General features: G+C 31.3%; 1 protein-coding gene across 2 annotated transcripts; it reads right to left on the reverse strand.

Moving 5' to 3' along the window:
* Nucleotides 1–12323: 12323 nt before the first annotated feature.
* On the reverse strand, nt 12324–16837 carry LOC25482038 (transcription factor bHLH74). 2 transcript variants are annotated; one of them, XM_013610499.3, is made up of 8 exons: nt 15248–16837; nt 14642–14842; nt 14469–14534; nt 14235–14303; nt 13907–13978; nt 13461–13592; nt 13291–13372; nt 12324–12922 (listed from the first exon to the last, which is right to left on the reverse strand). In XM_013610499.3, exons 1-8 carry the CDS (start codon nt 15872–15874, stop codon nt 12900–12902), a joined length of 1272 nt encoding a protein of 423 aa, XP_013465953.1. In that variant the 5' UTR covers nt 15875–16837; the 3' UTR covers nt 12324–12899. The 2 variants fall into 2 exon arrangements, with proteins under 2 accessions (XP_013465953.1, XP_013465951.1); XM_013610497.3 differs by having other exon boundaries at nt 13461–13601; nt 15248–16835.
* Between the last annotated feature and the right edge of the window lie 576 nt (nt 16838–17413).

The following is a 17413-nucleotide window of genomic DNA, read 5'->3' on the forward strand; positions in this document are numbered from 1 at the left end:
CCAGTCGAAGCGGTGAAAGAGGATGATGGTGATGACGATGGGAGTGAGCATGCCTTTGGTGGTGATGTTGATGAATGGATTGATCCAATGAATGAAACGATGGAAGTACAAATGAATAAAAAGTGTGAGGCATGCATAAAAAATGAACTCTGCTGTCATATTCATTGTCACAAATGATTCCATCCAATCCATGAAAGGAGGGAGACAGAACTCAAAACAGAGTGTGTAGCATATATGATAACATAACTCCATCATTTCCATTGTTTCTGTGAATAAAAGAGAGTACAATCAGTAATATGTAATATTAAAAATAGATACATAAAAGAGAAGGTTTGATAGCATTTTTATTTCCGCTTGCAAAAAACAAACTAATTCATAATACGTTAAAAAATTCTAATTTTTTATAAAAGAGATTATTATAATGTTTTTAACATGTTTGTTAAAAATTATTTAAAAATATAAAAGTTTAAGTATAATTAAAAAATTTCAATTTAATAGGGACCAACACATACTTTTAGTTCTTGTAAAATTAAAATTTGCTTAATTGTGCTTAAACTTTTAAATTTGTAACATATTTTTCACATACTTATTTAGAATATTATACAAAGTTCCTCCGCAAAAAAGTAACTTAAAATTTTATTATTAGGTCCAAATTTTCATTAGACTAAAATATGGTTTTGGTCCCTGCAAATATGTCTCGTTTTGGTTTTAGTCCCTGTAATTAATTTTTGTTGTTTTTGGTCCCCGCAAATATGTCTCGTTTTGATTTTGGTCCCTGACCCCACTTTTGTGATGATTTAAACACGTGGCACATGATGACTGAACCCATTTATTAGAAAAATGGTCCCTGCAAAATCTTTTGATTTTTGAAAAGGTCTCTGCAAAATATTTTACTTTTGAAAATAGTCCCTTTTGGATGACCAAAAACAACAATTTTTTTTTACAGGGACCAAAACCAAAATGATGCATATTTGCAGGGACCAAAACCAAATTTGGCTTTTAGAAAAATTCATATTTAATTCATTACATGTTAAAAAACTAAAAAAAATTATAAAAGAGTGTCTTACGATGTTATAAACATGTATGTAAAAAATCTTTCAAAAATTTAGAAGTTTAAGCATAATTAAACAAATTTTAATTTGACAGATACTAAAAACACTAACAGAAAATTTTGTAGAGACTAAAAAGTGTAATTTATTTTTTTAAGAACTACATATATTTATAGGGACCAAAAACTTAATTAACTCTTTTTTTTAAGGGCGCTACTATATTCTTGTTGTTTGTTACTAAGACTTTTTCTATGTTATTGTTGAATGCATGTCGGTTTCTAAATGATAACATGGCAATTTACATTAAAAGAGAAATTAGTACAAATATTAACCCTGATTCCATGGACTCAGTTTGTTATAGTTTTTAAAAAAAGATTTTTCTTTTTATTTATAAAAATGATTTTTATGAAAATTTACTCAAATAATAATATAATTGATTTCAAATTCATCTAGAATAAATGGTTTTGTGCTGACTTTTTTCACTTTAAATAACACTCTTAAACACCACCAAAAAAAAAAAAATAACACTCTTAAACAAATTAAACTATAAGAATGCTATTATGTTGGTGTTAATAAAAAATATAAAAATTTATATTAAATTTGCTACTATTATAGATATCATAGAACAAGATAAATATAGTTTGTTATAATATGAAATTACAAAATATCTATTATTTATATTTATAATTTTGATCAAAATTTCATAAAAAATATTGTTTATAATTTATACGAACTAATGCAATAAAAAGAGCAAACGAACTCGTATAAGGTGATTGCTAGATTTATTTATTTTTTTGGTAAAGAGAATGCTACCAGTTTGTTTGTTATATATTTGAATTTTGGGCTTGTTTGTTTGGTTTTTTTTTTTTTAAAAAAAAAAAATAAAACTATTTTTCTAAATTCTCTTAACTCGGAAACAAAGAAACCCTATCATATTTTTTCAGTGAAATCTAATATGATTTAGGGAACCATCACGACAAAACGGGTACAAGTTGTTACTTATTTAAGGATATAACATAGTATATAAACCAGGGTTATTAGCGAAACTAGTTACTCACTTCTTCTTCTTCTTCTTCTTCTGCTTCTGAAATCAATCGAAGAAATCAGTATTCTGGACTGGAAATAGCATTAGCAGACTAAAGGTATGTCCGTCCCTCCCTTGTCCCTTCCTTACTGATCTCTATCAATTCAACATGATATCAGCTACTCGTACCATTTTGATGTCTGTTTCAATAACAACATTAGTTCCATAAATTGCTATGTTTGGGACATGGGAAACACTCTTAAATTTTGGTTCCACTTTTCTTTTTACTTAATTGTACTTTTGGCCTCTTAAGTACAATTACGATACTTGGGGATTAGATGTGTAATTAAAATATTTCTTTTACACTAAACCATCAAATATACTTCGAGGGAACTCTCAAATAGGTTCCTGACATTATGAATATTTTTAAAAAGGTCCTTGACTTGTCAAATTTGACTCCTATTAGTCCTTTTGACAGCATGTTACAAACTAAATTGATAGTAAGCAGGTAAATATAGGGACCAACTTGACAATTAATAGAGTCGGCAACTTTTTTGAAATATTCATAATCTCATGAAACTATTGAAGTGCATCATACAAAGTCAAGGACTAATTTGGTGGTTTATCTTTTCTTTTCTGCATTTATGTTTGATCTGTAATATTACTAATTATACTCACACTTTCTTTGTTCACAGAAACGATGGAAATGATGGAGTTGTGTTATCATATATGCTACACACTCTGTTTTGAGTTCTGTCTCCCTCCTTTCATGGATTGGATGGAATCATTTGTGACAATGAATATGACAGCAGAGTTCATTTTTTATATTTGCCTCTCACTCATTGTTCAGTTCTACCTTCCTCGGCTCGTTCACCAGATCAATCCATCGTTCAAAATCACCGCCGAATGCATGCCCCCTGCCATCTTCATGCTCATCGTTATCTCTCACCGCTTCAATTGGACATTTGCATTTGCAACAACAGATCTTAAATTGGTGTTATTGCAGCATATAGGCCTCTGGTTCCTTTCCAGGGTGTCGGTCCCTCACATCATCCATTGGATCAATCCATCTTCCAACATCAACGGGGAATTATTTCTTATTCCTATCCTCGTCTTCATCATTGAAGTCCACCACTCAATGCGTTTGTCGGAGCTAGAACCCTCTCAAGGAAGCCTTGAAGTCTTTGCCGTCGCTAGAAGAACCCTCACAAGGAAGATGATGTCGCACGTCATGAATGGAAGTGTTTCCTATAATTGACAGTTACTAGGATTTGTTTATATTTAATATTAGGATTCATTACTAATTAGAATGTAAGTTAGGTTATTTTGATGATTATTAATGTTAATATATAGATATATCATTTGGATTATTCGTATTATCCTCAATATGAGGCCATGTTTGGATAGTTGACTATGATATATCAGTTACATGCATATTGATACTTGTTTTGTTTATGTTGGGTAGAATTTTGTGGGATGCAATCTATAATGCCAACAATACTATATAAGATTTTGTCAATTATTCAATTCTAAATTCCATGTCATGTGTCATGGACCAAGTGTAATACTCTATCAGTCAAAATTCCAAATTGCACACTTCCTTTGATTCCGAATTTCTGTTAATGCAACAAGGCATGTGCCTTGTGTTGTATCCGCAAAATATAGGAAATTAAGTTTCAAAAAGATTGGTAAGGAATTTGGGACAGTTTAGACTTCAAATTTATAAGGCATCTACCTACCCATCCTTAAAAATCTGACTGAACAAAATTTGGGGAAATGAGCCTCTTTGAAACACTTCTCAAAAACTATTTTTTAGTTTTTAAAAATTTTTTTGCTAAACTAAAATTACAGTTTTGGAAACTGTTTTGAATTAGGATAACTATTGTGAGAAGAGAACTTGTATATTTCAAAAACTAAAAACAAAAACTATTTTAAACAGGCTTAATCTTCGATAGACTGACTTTTGTGTTCCTTTTCTTATTCATAATTTCTCAATAGTACTAATTTCCATTCACTTCTAAAAGGAATGTAAAGTTTCTACAATTCCAAACTCATACATACATACACGTGTCAAGAAGTGATCTAAGTATCTATATAGAACATAAGTAACAAAACATATGTATCAAAAAATAATAAACAATCTAAAAATGCCATAGTACAACAACAGCAGCCAAAGTCAAATCTAGTCAAAAAAATAGTCTATGAATCTATACAAATCATTTCCTAGTGTTTGAATTTCACTAGGAAATGAATTGCAGTCAACATGAGTGCTATGTAGAAATAGCCAAAGATCAACGCCCCTCCTAGAGTCCAGGTGCAGCTATCCTTTATCTGTCTGGCGATCACCGGGACGACCCTCGTGGTCCAACTATATACCATAGGAAGCATGTAATACATGAAAACTAATGTGAATGCAACCACGGGCGGCATTGCCGAGATCGGCACCGGTGAATAGAGAAAACCTGCGATTTAATTAAGAAAAAAATTATTACTTTAATTGAATGCAAAATCCAATCGCTCTTTAACATTTTCACTTCCTTTCTATCATTTCCTTTGTTTCAAGTCTGAGGCTAGGTGCATAAGTCAACCATGCATTTGTGTCCCAAATTAGATTCCAAAATAATATAGTCTACACAATAAAAGGTAATGTTAATCGACGGCTAGAGTGCATGAAAGACCGTAGTATATTATCAAGGAAATTGATGAACATATAACAGACAAGAAAATATTATGGTGTGAGAATCCATGATAACATCGTATGATCCACTTATGCAGCCTAAATCACACATTACTAAGTTATTTAGAATTTAATGTGAGACACTAATATACGGTATGAGATATGATCCACCTATGACCCTGAATGACACATTGTTAAAGTTATGCAAACCAAGTGAAAATTCAAGATTTATACTGTAGAAAATGAAAAACTTATATGAATAAAAAGAAACTTACATAGTCCAAAAATAGTCATATTGTACGGTCACAGTCACATAGGGAAAAAGAGTGAGAGAAAGTGAAGGGAAGAATATCTCCCAGTCCCTATATGGATAAAGAAAATGAAGAAAAAAGTCAAGAAACAATCTTTTTGCATAAACTCAGATGGCATAAATGCAAAAATTCAAAACAAAAAAGTCACTGTCGACACTTCCTAAAATTTGAAAAAATTAATTAATTAAACATAATCACATGTGTTAGTATCGGACACCTGACATCCTTCTATTTTTGAAGAGTACTTATACATTGAACTCTGGTAACTTCTTCAACAGTTTGAATGCAATGTAGCTATACCCTCAATTGAAGAGAAACAACAACATTGTAGAGTAAAACAAGGGACTCAACATTCATGAAACATAACAATCAGATACATGGCAAGGGATACTACATACTAGTACAAAACGAAGTAGTTTAGGTTAGATTAATGAAATGTCAAAAAAAAAAATGAACAAAGATTAGAACAAGAATTAATCAATGATTCAATTTCATACCTAGAAAAATAAATTATTTATTGTAACCGCGCGAAAATTTTGATTTTACATGATTACAAAATTGGCAAAACATGCAATGCAATATTAGTTCATGTATAAACATAGTCAATGATGAATCAAGAAGAACAAGAACATGTATCAAGAATCCATAAAATAGACTTATTAAGAACGAAATATACCTTCTGTCACACGCAAATTAGGAGGGAGAGAGAGAGAGATGAGTGAGGTGATTGTGTTACCAGAAGAGAAGAAAAAAGAAAGTGTTGTTATTGTTATATTGTTTGAGTGTCACGTTTTGTATGAGCGCGCAACTGAATATATACAAAACAACGCTTACTAGGAAATGTTATGAAAAGGTGATGACTTTTTATACTACATTTTTGGATTGGACTTTGCAGTAGCAGTTTAACTTCTTATTTGAGTGTAACTAACTTAGTTATGACAGGGGTAGTTAATTAGGATTTCTGACAGTTGTCGCTGTTAATTTGGTAATTCAAACTAACTTAGTTTATTCTTTTGTTTTCATTGATTTTCTTTAAATGTTTTTGCATAATATGAGAAACTCAATGGTGGGTGCCCTAGCTAAAAGAAAAGATGTTGGAGGTCATGAGTGAAAAAATTACTATAACAATTATCATTTTAAAAAAATAAAGTGAAACTCAATATTAGAACATTTTAAGTATTATTGGGTTTGGGTCATGACGGAACACATCGACACTTCCTAAAATCTGAAAAAGTAAGTTAATTGAACATAATTACATGTGTCCGTGTCGGACACCGACACATATCAGACACCAGCTGACATCTTTCTATTTCGCGCTTCATAGATTATGGATAGAAGATATTCTAATTTTTATTTTTTATTCTTTTAAAGAATATTGTCATATTATTAAGGAAATTGATGAATATATAACAGACAAGAAAATATTATGGTGTGAGAATCCATGATAACATCGTATGATCCACTTATGGAGCCTAAATCACACATTACTAAGTTATTTAGAATTTAATGTGAGACACTAATATACGGTATGAGACATGATCCACCTATGACCCTGAATGACACATTGTTAAAGTTATGCAAACCAAATGAAAATTCAAGATTTATACTGCAGAAAAAGAAAAACTTATATGAATAAAAAGAAACTTACATAGTCCAAAAATAGTCATATTGTACGGTCACGGTCACAGAGGGAAAAAGAGTGAGAGAAAGTGATGGGAAGAATATCTCTCAGTCCCTATATGGATAAAGAAAATGAAGAAAAAAGTCAAGAAACAATCTTTTTGCATAAACTAGATGGCATAAATGCAAAAAGTCAAAACAAAAAAGTCACTGTCGACACTTTCTAAAATTTGAAAAAATAAATTAATTGAACATAATCACATGTGTTAGTATCGAACACCTGACATCCTTCTATTTTTGAACATAATTACATATTACACCTTCGGATTCGACTTTGCATTTGCAGTTTAACTTCTTATTTGAGTGTAATTAAGTTAGTTATGACAGGTGTAGTTAGTTAGGATTTCTGACAGCTGTCACTATTAATTTGGTAATTCAAACTAACTTAGCTTATTCTTTTGTTTTCATTGATTTTCTTTGAATGTTTTTGCATAATACGAGAAACTCAATGGTGGGTGTCGTACGTCGCTAAGGGTCTGTTTGGTTTGAAAGAGAAGTTGGAAAGAGAGAAATAGGCAAGAGAGAGTTTGAGAAGAGAAAAAAAGATGAGAAATAGAGAAGATTTGATGTATTATTTGGTATAAGAGAAAGAAGAGAGAAATAGAAGAGAAAGAAATGTTATTATTTTTAAAAAGACAAAAATATCCTTGATAAAACAACATTATAATTTATGATTAATTGAAAAATCAATGGCATATTAGACATTTTTGTCTTCTTCCCTCTTTCTTCTCACTTTTGAAGAGAAAACTAAAAGGTATGGGACCCACCATTTATTCTTCTCTCTTCTCAATTTCTCTTCTTACCAAACAAGAGAAATCTCCAACTTCTCTTCTCTTTCTCTCTTCTCTATCTCTCTCTCCTCTATTTCTCTCAAACCAAACAAAGGCTAAGAGAAAAGATGTTGGAGGTCATGAGTGAAAAAATTACTATAACAATCGTAATTACTAACAATTGTCATTTAAAAAAAAAAAGTGAAACTCAATATTATGACATCTTTTAAGTATTATTGGATTTGGGTCATGACGGAACACGTCGACACTTCCTAAAATTTGAAAAAATAAATTAATTGAACATAATCACATGTGTCAGTGTCGGACACCGACACATATCAGACACGTGACATCCTTCTATTTCGTGCTTCATAGATTGTGGGTAGATATTCTAATTTTAATTTTTTTTTAAAGAATATTGTCATATTTATTTTCAACTAGCATATACCACCTATTAAATCTAACAATAATTTGTTTATGTTTTATTAATGAAGAACTTAACTGAGCTCTCCCCCTAAAGTCAGCCAACACCCTATGTAGCCTTATTAGAAGGAAAAAAAAAAAAAAAAAAAAAGTTTCTTTTTGCACACTTTTAATTTTCAATTGGGCAGTACGGTACATGCCATCGAGTTTCTTTTTGCACAAAGAATATGAATTGAGAAAATTCAATGTTGGATACGATGACTCAACGACAACTAAAATTTGTGTTGATGACTCAATTTACGTTTTCTTTTCTTTTATGTGTTAATGTTTGATTTGTAATGTTACTCTCTTGTTCATAGAAATAATGGAAATGATGGAGTTATGTTATCATATATGCTACACACTCTCTTTTGAGTTCTGTCTCCCTCCTTTCATGGATTGGATGGAATCATTTGTGACAATGAATATGACAGCAGAGTTCATTTTTTTATACATGCCTCACACTCATTGTTCACTTCTACCTCCCTCGGCTCGTTCATCAGATCAATCCATCGTTCAAAATCACCGCAGAATGCATGCTCCCTGCCATCTTCATGCTCATCATTATCTCACACCGCTTCAATTGGACCTTTTTGCATCCACAACGTAACAACGGAACTTAAATTGGTGCTATTGCAGCATATATGTCTCTGGTTCCTTTCTAGAGTGTCGTCGATCCCTCACATCATCCATTGGATCAATCCATCTTCCAACATCAACGGGGAATTATTTCTTATTCCTATCCTTGTCAATTCCACCACTGAATGCCTTTGTTGGAGCTAGAACCCTTGCAAGGAAGATGATGTCAAACATCATGAATGGAAAGGTATCCTATAATTGACAGTTACTAGGATTTAAGTTAGGGTACTTTGACGATTATTAATATCATCCTCAATATGAGGCCATGTTTGAATGATTAATTATGATATAGGAGTATCAGTTATTGAAATTTGAGAACTTGCCAATTATGGCTATTCCAAATTCCATGTCAATGTGATTTGGAGTTGCACCATTTTCTGGTCTATTTCCTATTTAATTGCTTGATATTTCTATCTTCCTTTTTGGTTACAATATTCTGTTATTTCACTCTTCTCTCTGCTTACTTACAACTTTGCTAATTGTTTTGTTGAAATTTGAAAACCTTTGATTAATGTTTGAAGACCTCTCCTTCCTTTCTCCTTTATCCTTCAAGTTATTTTTCTCCTTGCCTTGGTTGAATTCGAATCGTTCAATTCTTGGATGAAGTTATTATTATTCCATTGGGCTTTGTCATTTGTTTGTGATTAGATTATATTTAGGATGTGATATCTATTAGTTTGGGGTTGAATTATTTGGTTACGATGTTGTGTTTTTCTTCTTTTTGTTATCACAGAGAATGTGCTTGACTTTGAGATGCATGAAAACATATGGTTTTTTTTTTTGTCTGATTTGATTTGATCATGTTGGTTCCATTCCTAATTTGAGAAGCTCCCTAACATGGATCTTGATCTAGAGCTAAAATGTGGGATTCACATGTTTAAGGACTTGGAACTTTCTGAAAATAGAATTTCAAATTTTTAATAGATGGTTGTTTTTAGGAAATAAGTTGGGAGGCCATTAAACTAGCCTTTTTCATTTTCTCATCTTTAATGTAAATTCTGTTCTGTAATCACTAGCTGCAATTGGAATTGAAATACTTTTTGCAATGTTGGAATAACATTTACAATGTATTCAAAGGGTAAGTATCAATTATATCTAATTAGTCTTGCTCTCCATTTTGATTTTTAGTAAACTGAGCTTCATTCTTAAAAGTCAATTTAACTTGGTAACTACTCATCAAAGACATTTTCACCACTTAATTTTCAGCAACAAAGTAAAGATACATTCTGACAACCTCTTTCTTTAAGTATAAGCCGGAGAGATACATATCCACGTTTTTTTTTCTTCTCCCTCAAGAAAAAAAAAAAAAAAAAAAGATTGATTGCACGTGTTTTTTCATATCCACGTATTCCCTTCAATTATTTTTTTAAATGATTTTGTAACATCCATAATGGTCATATGCCATTAAAATTGCAAAGCTCCTTTGATGAATCTATAGATAATAATAAAACAAGCTTAGTATTTTCAACACCTGTCACAAATTCTGAAATTGATAACGTTTGTCACTAAATCGTGCCACGATTTACCTTCAACAGAAACTATGCTCCTTGCTTTAAAAATCGTGACACGCCTCCATAATTGTGTCACGATTATGAATTTTCACAAGTTCACAATTTTGAAGTTAATATGCAAATGAGAACTAACCCTTCCTTTTCTTTAAAAAATAAGTAGTATTAATGATGTATGTGGTCCATATTATGAACCACATACATCATTAATTTAATAGTTTATCACGTCAATTAGTTTATCACGTTGATTCTATTTATAATACTATTAAATCGACGTGATAAACTATAATGCTTATTATGAGTAAATAAATTTCCTTAAAAAAATAAGTAAACTAATTGTTTCTTGAAAAGAGCGTACTTTTTTTTTGTGGTGGACGAGATTTAAACAAGAATCTGCATATATTATGGATTATTCTTATCAACTGAGTTAAGTTCACGGGGATAAAAGAGAATACTCTCAAAAGAAAAAGGTGAGTATGTAAATTGTTATAAAATCTAACTCAAATATTTTGTGATTAAGCAAATTAATCATTCTTTGATTATATTTTGAAAAGTTAAAACATTTGAATTGCATATATTTTTCTTATAACTTTCTTAGTTTAATGTACCGTTGGTATAAACTAACTTTGCTGTGCATTCGATACTAAGAAAAAGAGACATGCACAGTTTCATACAGACATCCAATAGAAATGAGTATTTGATATTTATTTGTAAAAAAGCAGCTAGATTTATATTTCTTTTGAAATAATAATATAGATTTATATGAAATATGATGAGTTCGTATTGGATCAGGGTGCAAAACATTATTATGGTGTCAATAATCTCCACTAAACTCCTATATTATTTTACATGTTAATTCTATTCTTATAATAGATCTTAAGATTATTGATTTTTTGAATGAAGTGATAAAATAATGAAATTATATTTGATGTCAACATAAAAATGATTTATAAACTTGAAAAGTTGGTATTAAATTGAAGTGATCAGATCAGACGAAGTTATTTATACTATAGTGTAATGTCTAGATTTTCCTACTATAATTGTCTTAATTGGTAATTTTCTATTATGATTGTGTCCGTGAAACGTCTATATTTTGAGTGTCCGATATTTAGACACATTTGGATTTTTGTTTTGAATTGGTTGGGTATTAGCACTGTCTTGCCTAATTCTGGTTTGTAGTGGTTTGATTCTAATGTATAGGGCTATGAGTGGTTGACTAAATTTTGTATCACTATAATAGATTATAAGTGGGGTTTACTACTTGGCTATTGGTTTTGTGGTGATAAGTGATAACAGCAGGTCTTGCGATTAAGTTTGTTGATGTAAGCATTGGAATGCTACGATTAATGCTCAAATTCACTAGCCAAGAGTACAAACCCAAGTGTCAGATACTTAATTTTGTTGACAACAACAATACACTAAATAAATAGTTTTTCTTAGAATTTTAGTTGGTCCAACATATCATTCCATCGCAATAAAAAAAAATCTTAGATCCTTGTTTTCTTATGTTCCAAACATGGTCTACATAGTAGTGCAAGACTTTTTTTTATGGCTTAATTTTGTAATTATACGTTTGTAACATCTCTAATAAAAAAAATTAAGTTTGTAACATGTGGTGTCAACCCTTCTAAAAAAAATCACAGCATAACTTGTTTTAATTTAATTGTAGTGCATCCTATAGAGAATGAACTTAAAGATCCTTCCTGTATGAGTTATGGAATTCAACTTATACCAGTATTCCCAATTGCGTTTTTCTCCCTTAGACTCAACCTGGATGGTCTTTTGTGACAATAATTCTCATGGTTTTGTTTTTGTTGGAGCTAATTATGTTCCTAGTATTTGGGATGCAACCCTTCAATTCAATCAAATTGTTCAAAAGCATCTAGATATCAAAATTGGCAACAACAACAAAAAAAGTAATACAACATTTGTCATACATGAACACACCCCGTCTCATAAATGTTTTTGAAAATAATTTCTTTCTTCGGAGAAAAATTCTCTACCCGCAAAGTGAGGTAGTCCTTGAGAATATCCCTACTAAATGCACTAGAGCCAAGTTCAAATCATCGTGGAAAAAAAAAAATCAACACTCTGATTCGTGTAATTTGAACGGAAAAAATAGGCGCAAAAAAAAAAAACCAACCGATAGTTCACGCAGACAACCTGACAATTTTACCAATTCAAAGGTTTAAAGCCAAAAAAGTTCTAAGAAGCACTTGTATACTCAATCTGTCATACTCATACAAGTTGCAACATGTTCATTCTTATATAAACTCAAGAATTTCTTCATTCATTACATTTTCTTTTCAAAAGAACAAATACAAGAACAACCAGAAACCCTTAAAAAAATGCACACATCACCTAACTCCCAAAACACAAATTTTGAACACAGTGATCTTCAAAAATCCAAGTCCTGCAACTCTATACATAATTTCACAGAAGTAATTATAGTTGCAAACACTTTACTCACATGCTCCTCATGTAACTCCATGCCCTTCATATCAATAAATACCCTTGCAACTTGTTCTTAATGATCAAGATTTTTACACACATTCACACAATATGTGTAACTCATTTCCCAATTGATAAATCTAACAAAGTCATCTTCTACTAAAAATTCGAAGCGCCAATAGTTAGGTATTAATTAAATCCTATACAACTAAAACCTTTATTTTCCTTTTTTCCCTCTATTTTTTTTTTCAGCATCAGTTAAATTGTGCAGTCAACAGGAAAATTCCATAGTCTTCTGTTGTAGAAACAAGGCTATATATTCAACACACTATAACTCTGGTTTCAACCTCCCTGTTCAACATGGAAATAAATTAATTCGACAAAATTGATATCGTGCAAACAATGAAAAAAGAGTAAATGGTCATTTTTATCCTTGAATGTGTCGGTGGTACTGGTATCGCTATAGTCTTGAATTAACAAAAATTATAAAAACAACCTCAAATGTGTGTCTCATTAGTCGGTTTGATCCTTGAATGTATTTTTTGTTAGTTAGTTTGATCTTTGAATGTGTCCTCTATTAGCCACTTAATAACTAGCAAAAGATACACTTAAGGACCTTTTTGTAATTTGATATATTCTGATACTGTAGTAACAATGTCTCGCACATCTCGAAAATTTCTCGACTGTTTTTCAAAAAAAAAAAGATTCTGCCTATTTACCATTGGATCCCAAATTGTCAAGTGCTGTATTGGGATCATATCCCATTCCATAAAAGTTTTGGAAGTCATGGTCCAAAGCATTCTGCATGTACATAATATATATCAGTACTTCACAAACAAGTGACTTAATACTACAATGTTGAACTTGAAAAGATCTTTACTCTTTTTACCTGAGGCAAAGGAGGGAACTGTGTTGATGAACTAGGCATGCCAGCCATGTTACCCTGGAAACTTGCGTTTGGGAATGGATGAGAAGAGCTCATACCAGGAACAAATCCACCAATTCCAAGTCCTAAGCGTGACTGGAGAATCTAATTGATAGAGAAATACACGTCATAATCATAATTGTGTATTAAATAGACTAAGTTAGTAAGAGTAACTCTTTTAAAGTGTACAATTCACTTTAGAAGATAAAGTAAGTAATGTCAACAGTTGATGAGAAGATCCGTGAGGCCATGATTGATATTCGGACTCATTTAAGATTTGCTATGCATAACCATATCGTTACATCAATGGCTAAATTTCTCATCAACAATTGAGATTATTTACTTCACCCTCCAAAGTGAATAGTTCACTTCCAAGGAGTCAAATCCGTATGATTAAGATCTTCACTTACATCTTTGGATAAGAGCCGCTCTACATCAAAGTTCAGTTCCGGGTTCACGGTGGCAAGTTTCATTGACAAAAACTGCAAAATATATCTTTATAAGATGGATAGCCACAAAAACCAAAATATAATGGAATTGAAGCTTTGAAGTCATGTAATTATCATAAAACAATCTCTTAATATTCATTATTCAGTGAAATGATTAAATCCTTTATATTATTTTATAAAAGTATTTCCTTTTTTTATTTCCCTTGGTGTTATGCACATGCTTAAGTTTGAACTTTGAATAATAGTAATAAATTGATACTTTAAAGATTGCAAGGCACTGCTGTCTTACCTCAACCTGTTGTTGCAGTGATTGCACATAGTTTATTATCTCATCTAGCATTACTGCTTTGCCAGTTATCTAATAAGAGAAGAAATCAAAGACATCAATCATCAGAAAAATTAACAAAGAGAAAATGAAATTAATCTACTGAGACATATATCAATCAGTGTGTCACCAAATAAGTTATAAGTTATGATGAATCATAAGAAACCATTTAACACAATCATCTAAACCAATCCCTACCTTGTTGCATCCCGGAACAAGTTCTTGAAGCAACCTCATTCGTTCACTAATCTTTTCTCTTCTAACCTGCAAAAGCAAAACCAAAAGTTGTTAAAACTTGGTATACATTAAGAAAATGGATTTATCATAACAAACATTATAGTATAAAGATGTTGATGGTTTGCAGTTTGTACCCTTTCTGCAAGACTGTGACTGTTTGTGGCTTGACCTCTTCTAGCTCTCACATGAATGAAATTATCTTTAGAAGCATCTCCACTGGGAGAGTTATCTTTAGCTTGCTTCCCTGATTGCTCAACTTTTGGTTTCTTATCATTTTCTTTTGAACCATCAGAAATCTTCCTTGGAGAATCTTTCACTCCATCACCCTCAGCATTCTAATCAAACTCATATATAAGGCATTTCTTTCATTAGTATCTCATAAAACCTCATAAACAAGACAATTAAATATTACAAGTCCTATATGAGATTCATTGATATATGAATATCAAACATAGCTTAGCAACAAACCTTGATCTAATCTAAGCTCATGTACAAGGCATTTCATTCATAAATATCTTATAAAACCCCTAAGCTAATTTTGAATATCAAACAAAACAAACCAACAATACATGTCCTATTCGAGACACCGATGAAGTTCTATGAATCAAGTCTAAGTTCAATCTCTGCTACTATCATTTCTCTCTCCCTCTAACAAATTTACAACTAAAATTTATCTATTAAAAAAAGTCCTGTATAAGATTCATTGATATATGAATACCAAACTTAGTTTAGAAACAAACCTTGTTTGGACTGAAAGTAGAATTTTGATCAAGTCCTCTTTTTCTTCTACTTCCACTACCAGGTGCAGATCCTGTAGCTCCATCCTCATGAATAGAGTCCTCAATCTGAGATTGTTCACCATTAATTTGACCCCTTTGGATTCCAGCATCCTTGATGTGATTATAATGCTGTGATGGAATTGGATACCCTGATGTGTTAGCTACATGTTCCCCACCTGACCCATGTTGGCCAAAGGAACCAACCATTTCTGAGAAACTTCCACTTCCATAGGAAGGAATCTTGTGGATCATGCCTCCAAGATTTGAGTATTGAACAAGATGAGAAGTGCTACTCATTCCTTGATTCTCCAAAACAAGAGGGTTATAAGATGAATTAGCATTAGCAAACTCATTATGGGAAACCATTGAAGAACCACCAAAAGTATGAGCTTGACTCAATGAAACAAGTGGATTATCCCAAGCAGAAGAAGCCATGAAATGATGCTGCTGCTGATGATGATTAACTACATCTGAAGAAGTCTTAGCCATATTTGACACAGAACTGATATCCATTTCTGAAGATGGACAAGAACTCATAATATTCTCATTTCCATGTTGAAACTCCATTGCATTTTCCTCACCACCCATCTTAATTCAAGAAAGAAAACAACACCTTTTTCTATGTCTATGTCTCTCTCTTTCTATATTTATATAACAATTGATTAGAACAATCCTGACTCAGCAATTGGCTCAAGAAATGCATATAAATGATTAAAGGAAAAGTGAATTTTGACTAAGTTTGGCTCAAGAGATATCTTGCAGGACTAAACAAGGAACAAATAACTTGGCAGCTTTATAGTACTGAGATGAAGTTAAAGTAAAAGAAGAAAAAATAAAAATAAAACCCTTCTTCTCATAAAATGGAATATAATCAAAAACCCTAGGATCAAATCAAAATCTAATAATAATAATAATAATAATAAAAATTGTTCCCTCTCTGAAACAAGAAAAGTGAAAACCTTTCAGTCTTGTTAAGAGCATAAAGTATATGACAATGACATAGACACTAAGATTAGATTAGCTAACAGCTCAGCTCTTATACATCAAACAACAAATAAAGCAGATTCCCTTTTCTCCTTTGTCCACAGTCCACACAACAAACTCAACAATCTTCAATTTTGTTTGATGCTAAGCAAAGATTATGTATGATTCATCATTATCAATAGTTATAAGAAGAAGGTTCTGTGATGCAATTTAACAAACAGTTGTTATTATTATGAGGAAATGTTGAAAGTGGAAGTGTTGGAATCCTAGAAGAAACAAAGACCAAAAGAATCAAATACAAGTACTCAAATCCTGCAATGACTGAGGAAACTTGAAAGTGAAAGGGACAGGATTTAGCATCAAATGCTATATAGATTAGACAATAAAAACCAATTTCACCAATTGGGTAGTAACCATAAACAACAAAGGTAGTATAAAAATCTAACTTTTATAGATTACAGACAACACTATAAGCTAGAACTAGAAAGAGAGAGAAAATATAGAGAGAGAAAGTGTGTATTTTGCTTTCTTTCTTTGCTTACCTGCCCATGCTATGAAGTGACATGTATCATTTTAAAAGACATACTAACTACTGCCAACTGCTCCTGTTGGTAAATTATTGCACAAACATAACAACATCAACAACAACCTAATCACTTTTAGTTTCACAAATCATTTTCTAACTCCTAAATTTTGATGCTTTTAATATAATCTACTTTGATTTTTTTGTGTATTTTTTAATCTTTCTAAGTCGTAAAAGATAAAAAGTAAAAACGAGTTAAAGAGATTAATTTGAAATGCCTGCTATCGACATATTGATGATTGTCGGATCAAGATCAGATCATTTAGATTTTAAATTATTTGATCTTGATTTATAGAAGATGGATGTATCTACTATGTGAATGTAGAAAATCATCCATTATAAACAGTCAAAATTCAAAATAAATGTATACGGTATTAGATATCATGTTTATGTTTTGTTGATTAAATAATACGTTTTAAACTTGGGAACGATGTTAAAGATAAAAAGTAAAAAAGAAAGGAAGATAAATCAATTTGAACAGTCATCTTATGAATAATGTTTACATTCATGCAGTCCACACATCGATGACAGGAGATCAAGATCATATCTCATTAATTTTA

Source organism: Medicago truncatula, chromosome 1, assembly GCF_003473485.1.
Source record: "Medicago truncatula cultivar Jemalong A17 chromosome 1, MtrunA17r5.0-ANR, whole genome shotgun sequence".
Taxonomy (NCBI): domain Eukaryota; kingdom Viridiplantae; phylum Streptophyta; class Magnoliopsida; order Fabales; family Fabaceae; genus Medicago; species Medicago truncatula.

Excerpts from the sequence above, each read along its gene's own strand:
- LOC25482038 (XM_013610497.3), bottom strand. The coding sequence starts at position 15,874 with ATGGGTGGTGAGGAAAATGCAATGGAGTTTCAACATGGAAATGAGAAT. Across the intron at positions 14,535-14,641 it reads GTCACAGTCTTGCAGAAAGG|GTTAGAAGAGAAAAGATTAG; the intron begins GTACAAACTGCA and ends TTGCTTTTGCAG. Across the intron at positions 13,979-14,234 it reads CACTGCAACAACAGGTTGAG|TTTTTGTCAATGAAACTTGC; the intron begins GTAAGACAGCAG and ends TATATTTTGCAG.